The sequence below is a fragment of the Doryrhamphus excisus genome, chromosome 4 (genome assembly GCF_030265055.1).
Source record: "Doryrhamphus excisus isolate RoL2022-K1 chromosome 4, RoL_Dexc_1.0, whole genome shotgun sequence".
NCBI classification, from domain to species: domain Eukaryota; kingdom Metazoa; phylum Chordata; class Actinopteri; order Syngnathiformes; family Syngnathidae; genus Doryrhamphus; species Doryrhamphus excisus.
The window spans coordinates 1,710,267-1,733,642 of NC_080469.1; the positions used below are offsets into that span (position 1 = coordinate 1,710,267).

General features: G+C 37.9%; 1 protein-coding gene across 7 annotated transcripts in view; it reads left to right on the forward strand.

Annotated features, from left to right (window-relative positions):
* Positions 1 to 23,376, forward strand: part of unc5db (unc-5 netrin receptor Db) — a 230,153-nt gene that overhangs the window by 91,988 nt on the left and 114,789 nt on the right. For all 7 annotated transcript variants that reach the window (XR_009129570.1, XR_009129572.1, XR_009129571.1 and 4 more), the window contains exons 3-4: positions 17,239 to 17,382; positions 19,583 to 19,686. Coding sequence is in view for 3 of the 7 variants with exons in the window: in XM_058070184.1 (XP_057926167.1) it covers positions 17,239 to 17,382; positions 19,583 to 19,686 (248 nt within the window). In the remaining 4 variants the exon portion in view is untranslated. The remainder of the gene's footprint in view (positions 1 to 17,238; positions 17,383 to 19,582; positions 19,687 to 23,376) is intronic.

Here is a 23,376-nt window from a genome sequence, read left to right on the forward strand (position 1 = left end):
TGCAGTGTGTCTTCTGAACAAGTCATATCCACACAGGAAATAATGCACAGGTCGGCCAATCCCAGTCTTTACGGTTAGCGTCACCACAACGGGAGCTTAAGATTTTTTTTTTGAAAGAGGAGCAAACAGGGGTTGCATATGCCGGCTCCTCAGCGCGGGAGCATAATCCGGGCTTGAGAGACAGTTCAAGGTCAGAAGCTGTTGGCAGCAAATGTGTGGAAAGGCAGTGGCGAGCAAACCTTAACAGAATAAGGCAAAAGACTATTCAGCTTTACAAATGTGGCAGCTACACCATCTCATATCAAGAAAGATTTCCTGTTCAACGGTGCTAAATGTCACCCACGAAGAAAGTGGCTTACCAGAAAATATGCAATGCAGATAACATTTAGCAGGAGGTAGGTGAGGATGACGAGGATGAGGTATTACCATGCATTATTTTACTTAAGGACATCAGCGCAGTTGTGGGAAGTTTAAGTCGAGACACCCGATAGATCAGGGGTCTCAAACTCAATTTACCCGGGGGCCACTGGAGCTAGGGTCTGGGCAAGGCTGGGCCGCATCAGGTTTTCCAAAAAAAAAAAAAAAAAACACATTTATTAAAAACAGAAAAATATACAAACTTTTTCAGTGCTTTGGTTCCGATTTTCTACAATAAAAGCTCTGATAAAACATTCCACTGTTCTCAAATATCTTAATTTTTATTTTTCTGCACAAAATAAGATGAAAAATAAATAAACAAATCAAGAATAAAGAAAATCAATCAATCAGTAATAAATAAATATAATAATAATAAAACGGCAAATAATAAAAACTTAAACCACATATAGTTGGTGGGTAGACAAATGATTTTTTTCATATTAAAATGAACAAAGCATTATTAGAGCCCTGTAGACATGACAAAACACGACTATAGTCACATTTATACTCTTTTTATTTACAACATATTGCGCAACTGCAGGGTCTTGAGACACATGCTAACTCGCAAACTAGAGAGCTAGCCACCTAAACGCTAGCCTTCAAGTTATTTCCTTTCAACTTAAATAGCCAAAAAACTTACCACTTCCACACGGATAGGGAGGATAACTATTAACAGTTATTTAACCTTTAACATGAACATGAATCAAACGTAATAATTTTTTCTGGGTACATGATACCATACAGCATCCATATCAAACAAGACGAGGGCCTCAAACTAGTGTCCTGCGGGCCACACAGTTCCACATGTCCAAAAGGAGCAGGAAGAAGCAAAGCTTATTAAATCCTACCCCTCCATCTGGTACTTTTACAATCAGTAACTGTTACATTTGTTCACTTCCTGCTTTCCTAATATGTTTTTTTTTTTTTTAAACTTATTTGTCCCGTACCGAAGTACTTGGTGATATGAGCATCCAATGCCATAATGGGTACCATAGTAAGTGTCAATATAGTGATATATATAGCACATCATGACTGGTTCAAGACTCTTTAACAAAAATTTTGTAAATTTTGTAATTTATAAATCTTCTGAAATTACAATTACATTTCCAGCGCAGTCACATGTGAAATGATTAGGTCTTTGAAATACTCAACAAGGCATTATTGCTTATTGATTATGGGTTTGGTCTAGTCCTTTCTCTGTATGTGTCTTCAGTTACAGTAAACCTCGGATATATCGGACTCGGATATATCGGAAATTCGCTCACAACGGACAGATAAAAAAGAACCGATTTTTCTGTAATGCATTTCCAATAAAAATTCATTGCATATATCGGATTTTTTATAACGGATTTCGCCTATTTCGGACAAAATCTCCAGTCCCGTTCCAATGCATTTCCATGAAATTTCCCTCGCATATATCGGATGGCCGCATCGTGGCGCTCCGATTCGCCGAATCGTGACAGGCCGCTATACGACGTCATTTGCAGCGTTTGCAGCGTTGCCTGCGCGTCCAGGTACATTGGAAACATAGTCAAGGAAGTGCCTTTTTATAACGGATAAAATCCCATTTACGCATATACCGGATATAAATCCCATATATGCGTAAAACGGACATTTTCCGGTATACGCATATAACGGATTTCGCTTATATCGGACAAAACCAGTGGGAACAATTGAATCCGATATATCCCAGGTTTACTGTATTTCCATGTAAAAAAAAAAAGCATGTTAATTTACATACAAACTGTAAATGCACATATGATTGGTTTGTCCCTATGTGACTAGGAGTACTCCAGCTCTCACTGTTTTTTTTTTTTTTTTGGGATGGAAGGACTTTTAAAAATACGATCAATGTCAATCACGATACACCATCAAAGTATACATTTGTTGCTGCCTGCATACCCTTATGCTTTACCCTAACATATGTACAAGTACAGTGTTAAAACCACACTTTTGCAGAATGACAGGTGTACAAGCATGTGGTATGGCCCGCCGTGCAAACTAGACTTTTTCCACTTGTCTCTGCAGCTCTGTGTGAATAGGGATTTCATTGTCGTTTTAAAATCTTCCATATACAACATGTGTGGGACGTAGGCGGCAGGACACCGACTGCCATTGCTGACTAAGTGTACGGTGGCATATGCCCGGGAAAGCAAGGGAAACAATTTTTCATTGCTTGTCTTTGCACTTTCCCTAATGGTGATGACCACCTTCAACTTGGGAGTTTGAGGATATCTGCATTCCCCGTGCTCTGTCGAGGGAATAATTGTCTTTTGTTAATTGTCCTTGTTTGGTCTAAAAAAACCTAGACTTTTGCCGTGCACATTCTTCTTGTTGTGACTTTAATTAATTGAGTCAGTTCAGCTTTCCTTGGAGGAATGGCGCTATTTAGCACTAGCGCAAACATACTGTATACCAGGGGTGCTCACACTTTTTCAGCATGCGAGCTACTTTTAAAATGACCGAGTCAAAATGATCTACCCACTACAAAAATGCAAAACATATATTATTATTATTTGTACGTACAATGTATGTTGATGTACCTTACATAACCAAATGAGACAATATTGCAAAACACACATAATTAACTATTAACATTTTTTGTAATTACCTGAGTTTACTTTGATGACTTGCACTGAATTGAACCAGCCAGGGATGCATAGTCCGGACAGTAGCTGCTGATAGCCAGCCTCAAGCACACTTCCAAATGTTTATCAGTTATGGATAATTCTGTATCATAATATCCGTATAATATTCCATATCCGTATGGAAGTGATATGTTTTTGCCTTTTTACTTGGTCCAGCTCCTTCACTCATTTTAGTGACCATAAACTTTAGCGAGGGCTTAAAATCTGACGCAATTCGCCGACTAGCTTAGCACTTTGCATCGTTGTTTACGCATGAGCGGTGACCTAAAGGTCAAAATTCAGTTGTCATCTGACTGGTTGTCCTGTATGTCAATCAAGTAACGGGGATGGATGATAGGCTGACATCGTAAGTTCTGCTGCACTTAGAGACGTCGTTTGATTTGATTGGTCGCCCGAAGGGCAACATTCAGTTGTCATCTGAATGGCTGCCCTGTATGTCAATCAAGTGAGGGCATTGATGCTGGGATATTTTTTTAATGTCATGCCACGATCGACCAGCGATCGACCAGCGATTGACCAGTACCACCTCCGCGATCGACCGGTAGCTCGCGATCGACTTAATGAGCACCCCTGCTGTATACAATAGGGATGTTCCTATCAGGGTTTTAACACACACACACACAACAAAAGTTCCTCCTGCACTAAAAGTGCTACATAGTGTCTGCATGCTCCCATTTTTACTACGTCCTCTGAAACCTAGCGTTTCCAGTTTCTACCCCAAACTTCTTTCGAGGCTCACTTCCAAATGTGAGAAACCTCATTATATGAAACGTTAGCATGGTTTAACAACATTGTAACGACCTTTATAGGTCAGAAAAGTGGAAAAAGTTCCCTTTTTAAAATGACGCAGCTGCAAATTTAAGACCGTAGCCTTTAAAAGCCAAAATCTTTTTCTCTGCTATTTGCACCGTCATGATCTCTTGATGGCAAAGACATCGATTGGTTAGCTGAGCTGCACAAGCAAGACGTCTGGCAACGTGCCGTTGCTTCAGAGGTTGGACGCAGTAAGACAAGTCACTTGAAACTTCTTCAAATATCCTGAGGGTTATGGAACACAAAAGTCAAAAGTGACAGACCCCCCCAAAAAAATGTCACCGGTCCTGAGCCGGAAGATCCGATTAGCTGTCCGTCAAGACACGTAATGATCCTTGGCCCAAATTAAAGCTGTTGCTGGGGCAGATTGCAATCCAAATAGCCTGAAGATGGTATCTCCCAACAAGGGTCTCTTTCATCCATCCGGCCATTTTCTATCCCGCTTGGGGGATGCTGCAGCCTATCTCAGCTGACTTTGGGGGAGAGGCGGGGCATATGCCGAACAACACAACACGTCAAAACAAGCGATGCACAATGTAAACTACCTACTACACCATGAGTGTATACAAATATACAGTATATCCCTGCAAAATATCCATGACAATATACACCCATATAGTTCTGCCTCAAGGCATGCTGGGTATCTTGTGGTACTCACTCTCCCAATAGTATCATAGTATATTTTACAGATTTGAAGATTAAAAAAAATCATATTTATAGGCTATGATATATGTCAAAAAAGACAATATTATCAGGAAACATAAATGCATAGTTACATTTTATTGTAAACATTTAATAAAATTACAAAAATAAACAATTAATAAAAAAATTATGGACAGCCTCTTGGCCAGATCTTTTAACCCGGGGGTCTCAAACACACGGCCCGCGGGCCAAATGTGGCCCGCAGGACACTAGTTTGAGGCCCCCGCCTTGATATGAAAGTTTAATGTTAGTGCGGCCCGCGCAAGTTTGATATGGATGCTGTATGGTATCATGTACCCAGAAAAAATTATTACGTTTGATTCATGTTCATGTTAAAGGTTAAATAACTGTTAATAGCTATCCTCCCTATCCGTGTGGAAGTGGTAAGTTTTTGGCTTTTTAAGTTTAAAGGAAATAACTTGGAGGCTACCGTTTAGGTCACTTTTATTGTAGAAAATTGGAACCAAATTTTTTGTTTTTAATAAATGTGTTTTTTTTTTGGGGGGGGGCTCACCCAGACCCGAGCTCCAGTGGCCCCCAAGTAAATTGAGTTTGAGACCCCTGTTTTAACCCAATGTGGCCGTGAGTCAAAAAGTGAAGAAATAGTGGTTTGGTCCGCCGTATATCAGAAAAGAGTCAAACGTTGTTTTCCAAAGTCGAAGCTGATGTGTGCGAATATTTTGTTTTTTTCCAAAAATACAAAAGATAATCATCTGATTTCATGAACGACTCATTTAAAAACTATTCGCACATGAGAGGCTGAAATGAAAGAATATTTTTGATTTAAAATTTAAAAAAATAAATAATGGACTGCCAAACTTGTAGTTGATTAGCTGGATAGTCGATTAATTGTTGATTAATCAATTAATTGGTCCAGATACAAAATATATACATTATGAATACAACAGAATGAAAGAAAAAGATAAAAAAAAAAACATATATAACTGAAAAATATCAACCCAATACCGATACTACCCCTTTTGATAATATTCATATTTAGATTGATACATTTGGCCGCACCGTGCCGAGTGGTTAGCACACAGGCCACACAGCTAGGAGATGTGGGTTCGATTCTCTGCTCGGGCATTTCTGTGGTTTTTGCATGTTCTTGTGAGTGTGTGTGTGTGTGGGGGGGGGGGGATTCCAAAAACATGCTAGGTTAATTAGCCACTCCAAATTGTCCATAGGTATGAATGTGAGTGTGAATGGTTGTTTGTCTTTTATGTGCCCTGTGATTGGCTAGCGACCAGTACAGGGTGTACCCCGCCTCTCGCCCGAAGTCGGCTGGGATAGGCTCCATCATAGTGAGGGTAAGTGGTATAAAAATGGATGGATGGATGGATGGTACACCCACTTCTACTGTATGTGATATTATCACTCAGCAGTAACCCACGGAGCAGAATACCCTGACCTTCCTGTTTATGAATGTTATCACTGAGGAACCGCTTTTGCCTTCGTAGCCCATATCTGCGAGGGAGCTGTTGGTATGGGGGTGTGTATCTATAGTGTGTATATGCTGCCATGTGGGACGCATGTTGATGAAGAATTATTGTGCACTATGCACCCAGCGCTGCCATCTGGCATGATTGTAATGTGTTTGTACAGTACTGTCATTACAGCGCCTGTATGCAAAAGTACATAACGAGTTGTGCATGTAACAGGAAGTGAATATATTGCACATGGAGTATTTTTGGAGCATACATTTTTATGCGGGGAACATGTTGGAATAATGCGTATTTGTGTGGTCATGTTAGGGATTGACGACAGCACAGAAGATTGGATTGGACAAACGAGTGGCATCACCTAAACCGCACTTTTAGCTACTTCTAGCACAGGGGTGGGCAAACTTTTTGACTCGCGGGCCGCATTGATTTAACAAAATTGACGGGGGGGGGGGGGGGGGGGGGGCATACTATACATTTTACACGTAACAGTCCACCTGGAATTATTGTATCTATAAAAATGTCATGCAATCTGATATATGTCCCCTTTTCAAGGAGCTTTTTGTAAACAACAGACCACATCAAATAACAAAATTGATCAAACAGCTACTTCAACCTTCAAAAAGTTGGCTCAAGTCATGATCCCAGGTTGCATATTATTAATAATAATAATACACTTTATTTGTATAGCACTTTTCAAAATACTCAAAGACGCTTTACAGAAAAATGGACTTGAATAAAAGCAAGTAAACAGAGTAAAAGATACATTAAAATACAACATTCATTCGTTTATACGCAGTTAAAACATGGGTAAAAGCGGTGCACAGCAGTCAAGTCGCGGGGGGTGCTGGACTACACCCTGGACTGGTCGCCAGCCAATCACAGGGCACATATAGACAAACAACCATTCACACTCACATTCATACCTATGGACAATTTGGAGTCGCCAATTAACCTAGCATGTTTTTGGAATGTGGGAGGAAACCGGAGTACCCGGAGAAAACCCACGCATGCACGGGGAGAACATGCAAACTCCACACAGAGATGGCCGAGGGTGGAATTGAACCCTGGTCTCCTAGCTGTGAGGTCTGCGCGCTAACCACACGACCCTGTGCCACCAGTATAAAAAGTTAGACATTAAAAACATATTTAAAGAGGTGGGTTTTTAGTTGTTTTTTGAAACTGGGAAGGTCAGGGCAAACACGCAGCGAATGGGGCAAAGAGTTCCAGTAGGGTGGGGGCAGCAATGGAGAAGGCCCTGTCACCCCATTAAGTTTAAATGAAATACTTTGGAAAGAACGGGCGGGCCGTATTCTAACACTTGGCGGGCCGGATGTGGCCCCCGGGCCGTAGTTTGCCCACCCCTGTTCTAGCACCTCCGCTCGCTTTTCCAGGAGTGCGCGTATATAACATAATGACCTCTAAAGCCTCAATTGGTGTTATCATTGCTATAGGGTTGCTTTGCGAGGCAGTTAATGGCGTTGTTAACCTAATAAACACCTCACACCATCATACACTACCTTACCTCCATTATGCACTCCTTGCGGGGAATGGATGGGAAGTAACGTATCTTCAAGCCAGAGATGATTTTATTTAGTTTTGCCACGGCTGAGGATAGGCTAGGGAAGTGTTTTTCAACCTTTTTTGAGCCACGGCATGTTTTTTTTACATTGGAAAACATCACTAAGTCTATAGGAGGAACGAGCTAGAACCGATATTGCATTGTTATATGAATTTTTTTCCTCCCAATTTTCTATGATTTATTTTCGTAAAATTCTCATTTAATTCTTGTAAAAATGCAACTTTTTTCCCCCTTCATATTACAACTTTTTCTCCCAATATTGCTACTTTTTTTTTACTCTTAAAAGTATTTTTTTTTAAGAATTCTGCTAGATTTTTATCTTTAAAAAAATCATAATTTTTCCCCCATTAACATTGCTAAGTTATTCTCCTAATTCAAATACTTTTTTTTTTAAATAATTACATATATTTTTTCTCCCAATATTCTCACATGTTTAGCAAATGATTATTATTAATAAATTATTATTATTAAATTAAAAGTAAATTTCTATTAAAATTAGAAGTATTTTGCCATCATATGACTTCATTATTTTTTTCACATAATATAATGAATATTCTGACAAAAATAACATTATCGGTCAGTACGCAAGAAGTCAATCCAGTAAGGAAACTGTATCTATAAACAGTAAACAAAAGAAGGGTTCATAACAATGAACGAATGAATGAATTAATATTTTTTGTTTTTATTTTTTAAATTGTTTTATAATTTTTTATTTTTATTTTTTTTTATTGTGCTTGTGTCCCTTTTTTCAGGAGCACTTTGTAACAGACCACATCAAATAACAATATTGATAAAACAGCTACTTCAACCATCAAAAGGTTGGCTCAAGCCATGATGCCAGGTTGTACGATAAATTTAAATGAAATACTTTAAAAAAAACAGGCGGGCCATATTCAATCACTTGGCGGGCCGGATGTGGCCCCCGGGCCATAGTTTGCCCACCCCTGGTTTACATTCAAAAGCTGCTTGCCAACCGCCAATAAACAACAGAAGAAGAAGAACGCAGTCTGACAACTTTCCGTTTTGAGCGGCTACAAGATACCGCAATCGGATTAGGGAAAGGAATATTCCGATTAATCCGATTATATATTCATTCGGATTGGCACTATTCTTTCGGAATGAGGCGTATACAAAGGTTACATTCTTTTCCGTTTGAGCAAATAAACCAAATGCAATTGGAATATTTGAGTCCACGTATGCGTGAATGTTAATTATAAAAAGTGATATTGGATAATTCCTCACGGCACACCTGACAATTTCTGGTTGAAAATCACTGGGCTAGGGTACAGAACCGTATCACAGTATCATTTTTATACTTTAACCAGAACCTTAAATGGTAGTATCTTAGTAGATTCATAAGGTGTGCACCATCAGTCACGGTATTGTGCCTTTTTACACAAACCTCCAACCTTGATGCCTCCTACGAAGCAGCAATCGTTCAAAAGATTGTGTCCATGAAAATTTTAAATCGCGGAGGCCTTCAGTTCTTATTTCCTCAAGGTTCTCTCTATATTCAAAACGTTCTGGCAGATTTGAAGAGTTTTGGTTAAAAAAAAAAAAAATTATTTGTATTTTTTTTTTTTGTATTTTTTTTTTTATATAATAAGTTTTTTCTGCAGAAAATTCATCTCATTGGTATTAATTCATAAATACGTGAAAATACAGGTTAAAGTGATCAGATTTGAATGACATTTCATGTACAGATTGATATTAAATTATTTTCATTGGAAGTTTGAAAGGCAAAAGTTGGACTTAACATGGAAAGCACGGAAATGATGCTGGTCTATGCTGCAGTTTGCTGGTCAGTGCTGGTTTAGCTGGTGGACCATGCTGGTGTATGCTGGATTTGCAGGTGGACCACGCTGGTGGTCTATGCTGGTTCATGCTGATGGACCAGCATAGCATAGCATAGCATAATTTCCATGTTGGTGTATGCTGGTGGACCAGCACGAAAACGCAATATTTGCCGCAGGAAAACACAACATATGCTGGTATACTGGTCTATGGCGCTCATGCTGGTAGCTGGTCTCTGCTGTTTTTTTCAGCAGCGTTTCAAGCAGCTATTTGGGCAGTTATTGTTTATTCAATTTTTGAATAAACACTCTACTCTCTCTACTCTTGAACACTCTACTCTCTACTCTCTACTCTCTACACTCTACTCTCTACTCTCTACTCTCTACTCTCTACACTCTACTCTCTACTCTCTACTCTCTACTCTCTACACTCTACTCTCTACTCTCTACACTCTACACTCTACTCTCTACTCTCTACACTCTACACTCTACACTCTACTCTCCACACTCTACACTCTACTCTCTACTCTCTACTCTCTACACTCTACTCTCTACTCTCTACACTCTACACTCTACACTCTACTCTCTACACTCTACTCTCTACTCTCTACTCTCTACACTCTACTCTCTACACTCTACTCTCTACTCTCTACTCTCTACACTCTACACTCTACTCTCTACTCTCTACACTCTACTCTCTACTCTCTACTCTCTACACTCTACTCTCTACTCTCTACTCTCTACACTCTACACTCTACTCTCTACTCTCTACACTCTACACTCTACTCTCTACACTCTACACTCTACTCTCTACTCTCTACTCTCTACACTCTACTCTCTACACTCTACTCTCTACTCTCTACACTCTACACTCTACACTCTACTCTCTACTCTCTACACTCTACTCTCTACTCTGTACAATCTACTCTCTACTCTCTACACTCTACTCTCTACTCTCTACTCTCTACACTCTACACTCTACTCTCTACTCTCTACTCTCTACTCTCTACACTCTACTCTCTACTCTCTACTCTCTACACTCTACTCTCTACACTCTACACTCTACTCTCTACTCTCTACTCTGTACACTCCACACTCCACACTCCACACTCTACTCTCTACTCTCTACACTCTACACTCTACACTCTACACTCTACACTCTACACTCTTATTTTGCTGTTGCTTTTGCCCGCCTCCCCCCACAGCGATAAAGCAACTGTATGACTGAAGGGCGCTGTCAGGAGATGAATGGAAGGGGAAGGAATGATCTGCTCCGTTTTTCAGTGAAGCAAATCCATGATAGTAATCTGCAAGTGAAACTGCTCTTCTGTGGGGAATTGATGCTGTGAATTGGATGATGCTGGTTCTCCGAGATGGAAAGGAGCCTTCTCAGTTTCTTTTACCACAGATATCAGGATATTCAACTCACTGGGTGTCAGTCCAGGCTCCCCGCAGAACAATACGGCGTACTGGTCTGGTAGAAAATCTGTAAATATTCTTACAATGTACATTAACCTAATGGCACAGCATCAGTACGTATACTTGGACCTGATCACGGGTGGACGAAGGATCAACCCCGCATCCTTCATTTCCTGCAAATGTAATAACTACTACAAATTATGTTGTCTTTTTTTAATTTAAAATAAATTATAATTTAATAATTAAAGATTCCTTTAATGTATTCAAATGTACACAGTATATATAAAATAATGAATGTTTTCTTGTTCTTGTTTTCTTGTGTTAGTAATACTATAATATATTAATATTATAATGTAGTACTATTAACCTTAACATGGATGAGTGAAGGTCCAAAATTTATTATGGGATAACTCATATTTTTAAGATTAAAAAAGTCATTATTAGTACCTTTTCCGTGTAGTTATGATTTTTTGTTGTTGTTGTTGTTGTTGTTGTGACAGTACAACTTAGTCTTCCATTATTACTTTCTCCTTGACTAACTTTGATTCTGTATTTTAAAATTCCGACTTCATGCTCTCATTTGTAGAACTTCATTCTAGGAAAATTCCACTTTTTTTTCTTGTTATATTAATTTTTTTCCTCCCAATTTTCTATGATTTATTTTCGTAAAATTCTCATTTAATTCTTGTAAAAATGCAACTTTTTTGCCCTTCATATTAGAACTTTTTCTCCCAATATTGCTACTTTTTTTAAACTCTTAAAAGTATTTTTTTTTCAGAATTCTGCTAGATTTTTATCTTTAAAAAAAATCATAATTTTTTTCCCCATTAACATTGCTAATTTATTCTCCTAATTTCTCATTCATATTAGAACTTTTTCTCCCAATATTGCTACTTTTTTTTTTACTCTTAAAAGTAAAAAAACATTTTTTAGATTTAAAAAAAAACATAATTTTTCCCCATTAACATTGCTAATTTATTCTCCTAATTCGAATACTTTTTTTAAAATAATTACATTTTTTTTCTCCCAATATTCTCACATGTTTAGGAAATGATTATTATAATTATTAAATTATTATTATTAAATGTATTATTTATTATTATTAAATTTAAAGTAAAATTCTAGTAAAATTAGAAGTATTTTGCCATCATAGGACTTCATTAGTTTTTTCACATGATATAATGAATATTCTGATAAAAATACCATTATTAGTCAATATGCAATTACGCAGGAAACTGTATCTATAAACAGTATGACACCATTCCAAGTCATGTGACGTGAGTCCTCACCTCTGGTACAGTAAATACTAAGTAAAAATATTTCCTGATATTTTGACTCTGCTGTATAGTGTTGTGTTTGTCCTTGGGGTTCCCCTGCTTCATGTTTTGAAATCTTAAAATTGGATCTATTCACGTAGACAAAGCCGTGGATTGGACTGCACTGAGCTCCAGTCCATATTAGGCACAAGGCCTAATGAGGTTAAGAGATTAAAGTTGCAGCTTCCTGGAGGGAATAAAAAATGGGAGGTTTTATCAAATATTATATATATATTTGGCATGCGGTCTGGCTGTAGGCAGAATAACTAATTTGCACATTCATTTCAAACAAAAAGCCTCTATAGCGGAACTGCTCCAGCGACTCTGCAACACTGCAACGCGCTAGAAACAATACCTGCATAATGCCTTTGTCAACATGAGCCTTATTGGCGAGCGGCTGCATCCGTAATGAGAGTCGTTTGGAGAGGAAGTTGCTAATGTGCTACGGCTGATTTTCATGTGCATTGTCTTCGGTTTAACTTTCATTTTAACCCTCGGGGCTCCGTTCATGCAGCAGCGATTTTGTTCGTTTGTTATTCGGCTGTTAAGAACGATTTGTGCGTGCAAAAATAACACACAAGCGACATGTGGAATGCAAGGAGCGGGTATCGACATAAAACGTACACACTAATGTACATGCAGTACTTATAGGTTATCACATGGTCGAGGTCGAGGGCTGATACTGGGCCTGATACCAGACTAACCATGTGATGATCTTATTATCACATACTACAGTATTAAACCGCCCATGAATGATACGGGAAAAGGCCCAAATGATACCGTGTCAAAGCCCAGTGCGGTGATACTGATGAAATATAGAGTTTAATCATGTCCAGTATCAGCCCCCGTAGCTGTCCACTCAGAGCCCGTGAAACAACCAATCAGAGAACAGCGCACGAGTGCTTCTCCAGTCACCAAAAAAACCCCAAACTTGATTAATGGAACTTTAATTGTCAGACATTGATAAGATAAGACTGTTGATAAAATATTATTGTTGAAATATTTTTAAAATAATTATTGTGTTTAAACTGTTTAGATATAATACATGTAATAAACGGAACATTTTCTGGAAACAAAATGGTCTTTTGATTAAATAGTACGTGATAATAAGCTCGTGATTAAATAGTATGTGATAATAATCACAAATCAAAAAGACCATTTGGTTTCCAGAAAATTTCCAGTTTATTACATATATTATATCTAAACAATGTAAACACAATAATTGCAAAAATATTTCAACAATAATTAATTAATATTTATATTAATTATATATTATATATATATTATATTATTATATTATATTATTATATTAATTATATTATATATATATATATATATATATATTAATTTATATTTATATTTATATTAATTTATAATAATAATTAAAAAAAAATAAAAAAAATACAAATTTCCCCACTGAGGGACGAATAAAGGCATATCTTAATCTTAATCTTATCAACAGTCTTATCTTATCAATGTCTGACAATTAAAGTTCCATTAATCGAGTTTGGGTTTTTTGGTGACTGGAGAAGCACTCGTGCGCTGTTCTCTGATTGGTTGTTTCACGGGCACGATACCAGAGCAGCGCTCTCTGAGTGGACAGCTACGGGGGGCTGATACTGGACATGGTTAAACTCTATATTTTATCAGTATCACTGCCCTGGGCTTTGACACAGTATCATTTCGGCCTTTTCCCGTATCATTCATGGGCGGTTTCTAGGGTACAGGGACAATTAATACTGCAGTATGTGATCATATGAAGAGCTTGCAACCAAAAGGTGCTAAATCCAATTTTCACTAAGTTGCATGTTTTTTATGAGTTTAATAGACCTCTGTCATGTGTATCCAAATCACATAATTTGGTCTTGAAATCATTTTTTAAAAATATGAAAAAAAGTGATATGAAATGTATGCTTTCAACCAAAAGGCGCTATTTCCATTTCAGATTTCAACCAAAAAGAGCTAAATCCCTTTCTTTATTCTTTATTCTGATTGGCCCAAGTTTCCCATCTATTGATAATCTGACCAATCAGAGAGAAGAATACAATTGGCACTGCACATACAGAAAGTCAGTATCAGTGCGCATCCTGTTTTGTTTGTGTACATGAAGTACACGTATGATAGTTACAGTATGTTATGCAATTCAGGAGAACACAAATTGTGTTTTTACAGTATTCTGTAACATGGAAGTTTTTTTTTACGCCATAAAAGGCATGTCTCTACCTTGACACCTCCAACTTTCATGAGAAACATTATTTTACTTGTACTAAAAAACATACAATGTAAAGAGTTTATAATGAGATGATTTTTGTCACTGTCACCTTCATGGTGCAGTCAAATAAATTTTTATTAATTTAATTAATAATAATTATTTTGTATTGTATGTTGAGAATGGCTTCTGTGTTGTAATTATTTTATTAGCATAGCACATTAAAGCACCTTACATTCTTTTACAACAATGCCATTGAAGAAGTTAAAGGTGACTTCAAATTTATTTCAGCCAAAAGGCGCTAAATCCATCATTTCAGCCAAAAAGCGCTAAATCCATCATTTCAGCCAAAAGGCGCTAAATCCATAATTTCAGCCAAAAGGCGCTAAATCCATAATTTCAGCCAAAAGGCGCTAAATCCATCATTTCAGCCAAAAGGCGCCAAATCCATCATTTCAGCCAAAAGGCGCCAAATCCATCATTTCAGCCAAAAGGCGCCAAATCCATCATTTCAGCCAAAAGGCGTTAAATCCATCATTTCAGCCAAAAGGCGCCAAATCCATCATTTCAGCCAAAAGGCGCTAAATCCATCATTTCAGCCAAAAAGCGCTAAATCCATCATTTCAGCCAAAAGGCGCTAAATCCATCATTTCAGCCAAAAGGCGCTAAATCCATAATTTCAGCCAAAAAGCGCTAAATCCATAATTTCAGCCAAAAGGCGCTAAATCCATCATTTCAGCCAAAAAGCGCTAAATCCATAATTTCAGCCAAAAGGCGCTAAATCCATCATTTCAGCCAAAAGGCGCTAAATCCATCATTTCAGCCAAAAGGCGCTAAATCCATCATTTCAGCCAAAAGGCGCCAAATCCATCATTTCAGCCAAAAGGCGCCAAATCCATAATTTCAGCCAAAAGGCGCCAAATCCATCATTTCAGCCAAAAGGCGCCAAATCCATCATTTCAGCCAAAAGGCGCCAAATCCATAATTTCAGCCAAAAGGCGCCAAATCCATCATTTCAGCCAAAAGGCGCCAAATCCATCATTTCAGCCAAAAGGCGCCAAATCCATCATTTCAGCCAAAAGGCGCCAAATCCATCATTTCAGCCAAAAGGCGCCAAATCCATCATTTCAGCCAAAAGGCGCTAAATCCATCATTTCAGCCAAAAGGCGCTAAATCCATCATTTCAGCCAAAAGGCGCTAAATCCATCATTTCAGCCAAAAGGCGCCAAATCCATCATTTCAGCCAAAAGGCGCCAAATCCATCATTTCAGCCAAAAGGCGCCAAATCCATCATTTCAGCCAAAAGGCGCTAAATCCATCATTTCAGCCAAAAGGCGCTAAATCCATCATTTCAGCCAAAAGGCGCTAAATCCATCATTTCAGCCAAAAGGCGCTAAATCCATCATTTCAGCCAAAAGGCGCTAAATCCGAAAAAAAAAAAAAAAAAAAAATATATATAAAATACATGGTGTGTGCAGGATTTTTATAGCATGCATTTTTATGACCTATATTGATAGCTCTTTCATTTGCAATATAGACTTGATGACCAAATAGATTGATATGTGCGTAGTTAAAAATCATTGATTTTCTCGAAATCACTCAAAATGGATTTAGCGCCTTTTGGTTGCAAGCTCTTCATATATTATATTACACTAATTTATAACCTGCAAGTGGGCAAAATAACCAATGTAGGGCAAATGAGATGGGGTTTCGACCAATAAATGGAGTACTTGTAGAGATCATAAGCACAAAATCGTTTTTCCCACAAATTACTGGGTTAACCTCAGATTAGAGTAAGGTGCGACTAGTATCTCGGCCTCCAGCCAGTCGCTGGGGATCTGAGAAGACAAAAATTAAACAAGAAGAATTGCAGGGAAACAACACAGAAGCGAGTACTTAACAGAAATGCACTTTATTTAATATTTTAGCTTTCTTGCCATGGCGATTTTTACATTTTTTTTTGGTGAAGATTTGAAATTGTGAAGAAGCAGATGAAGAGGTTCACTAATGAGCCCCATTAATAGCGTTCCGACAATAAACAAACAGGTATGACAGCCGACTCAGAGGCAGCGCTCTCCTCTCCGTCTGTCAGGCAACCACCTGTCAACACTCATTTCAACTCAATGAGCGCGTTGCCGCGTCGCGACGCTTGCTGCCTTGCTCGACCGCAAATCCGTCAGTCATATTTTTTTTTTTTTTACTCCAAGTAGAAGCTGAGGCTTTTTTTAAATGCATCATTATGGAAACGGTATTTATTTATTATTACGTTCTCCTCCCACACATGCTATCATTTGCCAAACATGTTTGGAAAAAATTATGAATTATTGTGTCTGACACTCTACTGACTGAAAAGTACCAGCCAGGGCTGCTTTGTTTACAGTAGATAAAAATAAAACACAATGAATATCCACTTTATTTATATAGCACATTTTATAAACAGTTTCCAAAGTGCTGCACAGACTAGTAAAATAAAAAGTAATAATCCAAAACTAAAAGATCATTTAAGAAATAAAATAGTAAAATAGATATTAAAATATTAAAAACAAGAAACAAAGCAATAAAAGTATAAAAAATAAAAACAATTAAAATAACAAGAAAGAACTAAAAGACACAGGACTATACGACTAACTCCGAGTTAAAAGCCAGAGAATAAAAGTGACTTAAAAAAAAAAGTGACTTAGAGCTTAAAGGTTCGGTGTCCCCTGGTCTTCAGTCTCGTCTTGGGCACCACAAGTTGGAGCTGGTCCTCGGACCTCAGTGACCGCGCTGGAGAGTAAATTTGGATGAGATCCGAGATGTATTTGGGGGGCCAGCCCATTCAACGCCTAAAAAAGGAGGAGGAGAAACAAAGGAGGAGGAGAACAAAAAAACCCACAAAACTTTGTGTTTGTTTTCAGGACTGAAGGTACGAGAGGTGATGATCAACGTGTCCCGTCAGCAGGTAGAGGATTTCCACGGCCCAGAGGACTATTGGTGCCTTTGTGTGGCTTGGAGTCACCTGGGTACGTCCAAGAGTCGCAAGGCTACTGTTCGCATCGCATGTGAGTAGCTCAACAATTAAACATCTGGATTAGAAAAAAAAGTTTGTAGTGAAAGGCGAGTTAATTCCATTTTCACAGCGCCGATTCACAACTTGTTATCCCGAGGCACCTTCCATCTGGAACAGGTCTGGAATGTCAATGAAAAACACCTAAATAACCATCTGTGAAGAATAATCATATCAGATGTAATGGGTGTTGTTGTCTCCATAAACACCTACACCTACTAGAGAGAGAAAATACTTCGAGAGTAAAGTAGTAACATACGGCATGGATGGGAATGACAAATGTCAATGCACACAACAGCTGTATAGTTAGCTGCAAATGTTACATATTATCAACAAGACTGTTGCTTATTGTTATTTCTTATTAATAAATATAATAGGATAGATAGCGTCGGTGTTTGTAGCTCTGGAAAGTTAATCTAAAATTGTACATGGGTCATAAATTTTCTCCCTGTGTTGACTGTCCTCCTATTACTCTGATACATATTTAAATTAATTTAAATATAAATAAATAATTTTAATTTACTTAAATATAAATAATTAATTTAAATTAATTTAAATATAAATAAATAATTTAAATTTACTTAAATATAAATAAATAATTTAAATTAATTTAAAATAATTTAAATATAAATAAATAATTTAAATTTACTTAAATATAAATAATTAATTTAAATTAATTTAAATTAATTTAAATATAAATAAATAATTTAAATTTACTTAAATATAAATAATTAATTTAAATTAATTTAAATTAATTTAAATATAAATAAATATTTAAATTTATTTAAATATAAATAAATAATTTAAATTTATTTAAATATAAATGAATAAATAAAGGGACTTATTATGCTCAGTTTTCGACTGTTTGTATTTGTAAAAAAAAAATCATCCAATCCAAGTTAACTCCAACAACGGCCAATGACATTGACTGTGTCGAGGTGCTGAAACCCAAGAAGCCTGTTGAAACATCACGATGCACCTTCTGACCAGACTTCAGGCAGCAGTCGTTCGTGATGTTCGTAGTACTTTTTTAAAGGGGAACGGCACTTTTTTTTTTTTTACTTTGCATTTGAGAATCCTTATGTGAAACATGAACACGTATGTATTTCCATTTTCTGTGCATTATAACTAGGGATCGACCGATGTGTTTTTTTGGGGGGCCGATGCCGATAACGATTTTTTTCCATCACCCTCCTGCTATTGATCCCTCAATTTACATGAAAAAATGACCATGATAAAAGTAAAAAAAAAAGTAAAAAGTAAAAAGTGTTGCCGGAGCAACACAAAGCTGCCCCGGCGGATGCCTGTCTGTAAATCATGCGGTGGAAAAATACATCGGCGAACCCACGCGTGTATCAGCCGACACCGATACAACAAAAAAACGCAAATATCGGCCCGATGTATCGGTCGATCCTTAATTATAACACAAGAAAACTAGTTAATTTCAGTTAGCTTACAATGCTATCATTGGGATACACTTATTTCGACCAGAATCGGAATCGCCTTAATTGTCATTTATTGTCATTGTATTGAATACAACGAAATTTGAGTGCAGCTCCACGGGTGCATTTTGTAGAAAGTAAAAATAAGAATAAGGAAAAGGATAAAAAATAAAACAAGGAATAACAATATAAATTTTTGAGTAGCAGGTGCTGTTCAAAATAAGTTTAAATATATGTACATCAAAAACAATATACAGTAACAAGATGTAGAATTGCAGTAAATTTTAGTAAACAAAATGTAGTATTGCACATATTGTACCTGAGTTTCACTTGAATGAATGAGTCTTATTGCACATAAGTCCAGTATTGCACAATTTGAAGCTTATTGTACATATCAGTGAGGTGTGTGTTTTAGTACTGCAAAAATAAGTAATGTTCATTTATGATTTATGATTCATGAAGCCCTCTTTAAAAAATTATTGATTTTATAAATTATTATTATTATTTGACATACATGCTGTGATCATGCATTAACATGTACATCGAATTCTGCTGATTGGTGCTTTAGCGTTATGGGGGGGGGGGGGGCTCTGGGGTTGGGAACCACTCCTCTAAACCACACATTGTCTGGCACAGGGCAGTGATGGCTTTCAAGGTCACGGTGCGCAAAGGCCTTTTAGAGGCGGACTGGATGGAAGCCAAGATGACCAGAACACTTGACACCTGACAGTTGCCTCTTATCTCCCCACACAGACCTGAGAAAAAACTTTGAGCAGGACCCCCAGGGGAAGGAAGTGCCAATCAATGGGATGATCGTTCTGCATTGTCGCCCTCCAGAGGGAGTGCCTGTGGCGGAGGTATGGCAGACACTCCTCTTTCCCTTTCTCCATGAAAGACGAGAAGGAAACATTCCCTCAGAAGTGTTGCGTTATTCCTCGAGATGAAACTTTAAAACCCGGACAGTCAATAATTGTGTCTTTTCTGCTTTGTGTGACCTTTAAGTGATTGATACTTGGGTTTGATACCGGTAACAAGACGTGTTTCCTCCAAAGAGCCAGAAAGTTCATTTAAATCGTGTATGGCAGGTCTGAGAACCTTGTGAGATTCCATTGTTAAAAATATTTGAAAGTCAGGCTGACACAATGATGATGATATAAGGTGGAAATTGGTCTTTCAAAAACAATATTCATATATTTGTGCTGCAGCTCCATGTGATAAGTTATATTGATAAACCTTATCATTTTTTTTTCTGTACTCAAGAAGACTCGCCACACTCATTAGCAGGAATTGTTTTGTTTTTGTTTGTTTTTTTTCACACATATTAGCGCATTATTTTATTCATAGCACCACTCCTAATTGTTGCTATTTTCAGAGTGAAATCTAAGAATGTCATAGGCTAGTTTTGGTAATTATATTTCATCGTTTCATGCTTAACATGCTGTCATCCCTTTTGTAAAAACTCTCGATTTCCACTGAATTGGTGCCGTTTGCATCACAACATCTTGCAAGATTAAAACATGTCGAGAAATGTCTTGTGTGAAAAGGGCAGACTGAAATCTGTCCGACTGAATCTGGTACATTAAATGCTTTATACACGCTATAAACCTTGCAATCCTACCAGAGTCACTCGGTAAGAAACTACAGTAAACCTCGAATATATCGGATTCAATTGTTCCCACTGGTTTTGTCCGATATAAGCGAAATCCGTTATATGCGTATACCGGAAAATGTCCGTTTTACGCATATATGGGATTTAAATCCGGTATATGCGTAAATGGGATTTTATCCGTTATAAAAAGGCACTTCCTTGACTATGTTTCCAATGTACCTGGACGCGCAGGCAACGCTGCAAACGCTGCAAATGACGTCGTATAGCGGCCTGTCACGATTCGGCGAATCGGAGCGCCACGATGCGGCCATCCGATATATGCGAGGGAAATTTCATGGAAATGCATTGGAACGGGACTGGAGATTTTGTCCGAAATAGGCGAAATTCGTTATAAAAAAATCCGATATATGCAATGAATTTTTATTGGAAATGCATTATGGAATTTCCGTTATATCCGAGTCCGATATATCCGAGGTATCCCTTAAACTTCAACAGTTGCGGCTGTGTTAAAGGAGACCTATTGTGTTCATTTTTTTGGCCCTTTGTAGATCTTCCAGAATCTGCACCTATTCCAGCTGTATTTCTTTGGATTTGTGTTTCACGCGAAACGATCTGTTTTAACGTATTCCACCCAAGCCCCGCCTCCTGGCAAGCCCACCCCGCTGTGGTCGGTCACACTTCCAAGCGCTTCGGAGGACTTCCAGTGTTCGGCAACAGTTTGTCGGCTAGTCCAGCCGCTTCCTGGCCCATGTTTACGAAACAGTGCTAAATGCAGATTAAAATCTGGTCGGGAATCGGGCACTCCAACCACTTGTGCCTGATGCCTTCGTAGGAATTGTAAACAAATATAGCTTCCCCTAGGGCAGAGAGTCTATCTGGCCTACAGCGCACGCCCATATAAGGAAGCCTGACCATGTGTGACATCACACACCTCCAGTTTTACAACGCCCTCCGAAACCAAGCGTTTTGACTCATCCCAAACTTCGTTCAGGGTTCACTTCCAGAGGCCTGCCAGAGGAGGAGCACTCATTGTTGCGCACACTTTGTCAGAAGCACCATCGGTGACGTGGAGCTCAGGGGAATCACAAAGGAACAGTTTTGGAAGGTCCTCTGAAACCAAACTTTTGGGTCATCCCAGATGTCTTTTCACTTCCAAATATGCAAACATCATTATCTGAAATGCGACCCTTGTTTGCTACTTTGAATAACTGTGGAGGTTTGATGGCATGACCATTCTGATCAAAGCCATTGGTAGTCCCACCAAAGGTAACGTACTGTATGTTAATCCCAGTGGATCTGCCCTGACATCCATTCATTCATTCATTTTCTACCGCTATCCCAGCTGTCTTCGGGCATAAGGCGGGGTACACCCTAGACTGGTCGCCAGCCAATCACAGGGCACACATAGACAAACAACCATTCACACTCACATTCATACCTATGGACAATTTGGAGTCGCTAATTAACCTAGCATGTTTTTGGAATGTGGGAGGAAACCGGAGTACCCGGAGAAAACCCACGCATGCACGGGGAGAACATGCAAACTCCACACAGAGATGCCCGAGGGTGGGATTGAACCCTGGTCTCCTAGCTGTGAGGTCTGTGCGCTAACCCCTAGACCACCATGCCGCCCCCCCTGACATCCAAACAATACAAAATTCTCCAAATCCCAGACCTCTTCTGTGTTTTGTAGCAGTCACCTTGCAGCACAAATGTGACCTGACACTACGACACGCGTCACCATATCAATATTTTATAAAACCAGTTGTGCTGACATGGAATGAATATTGCTGAGAATATTGACCTGTACATTATTTATTCCCGTTTCTTGTGGCTGGACTCATTTGTGTTAGCAAAGGACTACTAGATATGAAGCTGTGTGTTGGTATGATTCTACTAATTATATCCTCAAGGTGGATTCGGTATCACTGAGATGGCATCAGTACATTTCAATGTTTAATAATTTCTACTGTGAACGTGTCTGACCTCCACCTAAAAGTGTACCCTGGACACAAAATAGATATTTTTATGGACGTTTCAATTACATGTTGTTACTGTTGGTGCTTAAATGTAACCCCTGCAAAAAAAAAAAAATGGAGCTCGATTGTATTGATTTCTTAGTACCTATTGTTTCTGATTGAGGTATGCAGGGCCTTTCAGAGAGAAAAAAAAATGTTTTCCCGTGAATTTTGATAGCACAAATATTAACCTATAATCATCCCTTGCCGCTTTGTGCTTTGAATTTTGCTGCTTCACTCTATCACGTTTTTTAAAAATATATTAATACATTCAATGATGGTGTTCTGTGGATGAATACAGGCAATAATTAGTTATACATCGTGCACACGCTGAAAGTTGAAAAATGTTTAGCTTTTCATGGCTGTTGCCCAGACGAGGACCAATCAGTAGGAGTTTCATTGATCGACCAATGAGCAGACAGGTTGCTAATCATCCCGCTATCCTCGCCATGTCAAAGAATATAGCGATATAAAGATTTGGCGCAATATGTTGTAAATAAAAAGAGTATAAATGTGACTATAGTCGTGTTTTGTCATGTCTACAGGGCTCTAATAATGCTTTGTTCATTTTAATATGAAAAAAATCATTTGTCTACCCACCAACTATATGTGCTTTCTTAAGTTTTTATTATTTGCCATTTTATTATTATTATTATATTTATTTATTACTGATTGATTGGTTTTCTTTATTCTTTTTCATCTTATTTTGTGTAGAAAAATAAAAAGTAAGATATTTGAGAACAGTGGAATGTTTTATCAGAGCTTTTCTTGTAGAAAATCGGAACCAAAGCACAGAAAAAGTTTGTATATTTTTCTGTTTTTAATAAATACGTTTTTTTTTTTGTATATTTTTCTGTTTTTAATAAATACGTTTCTTTTTTTTGGAAAACCTGATGCGGCCCAGCCTTGCCCAGATCCTA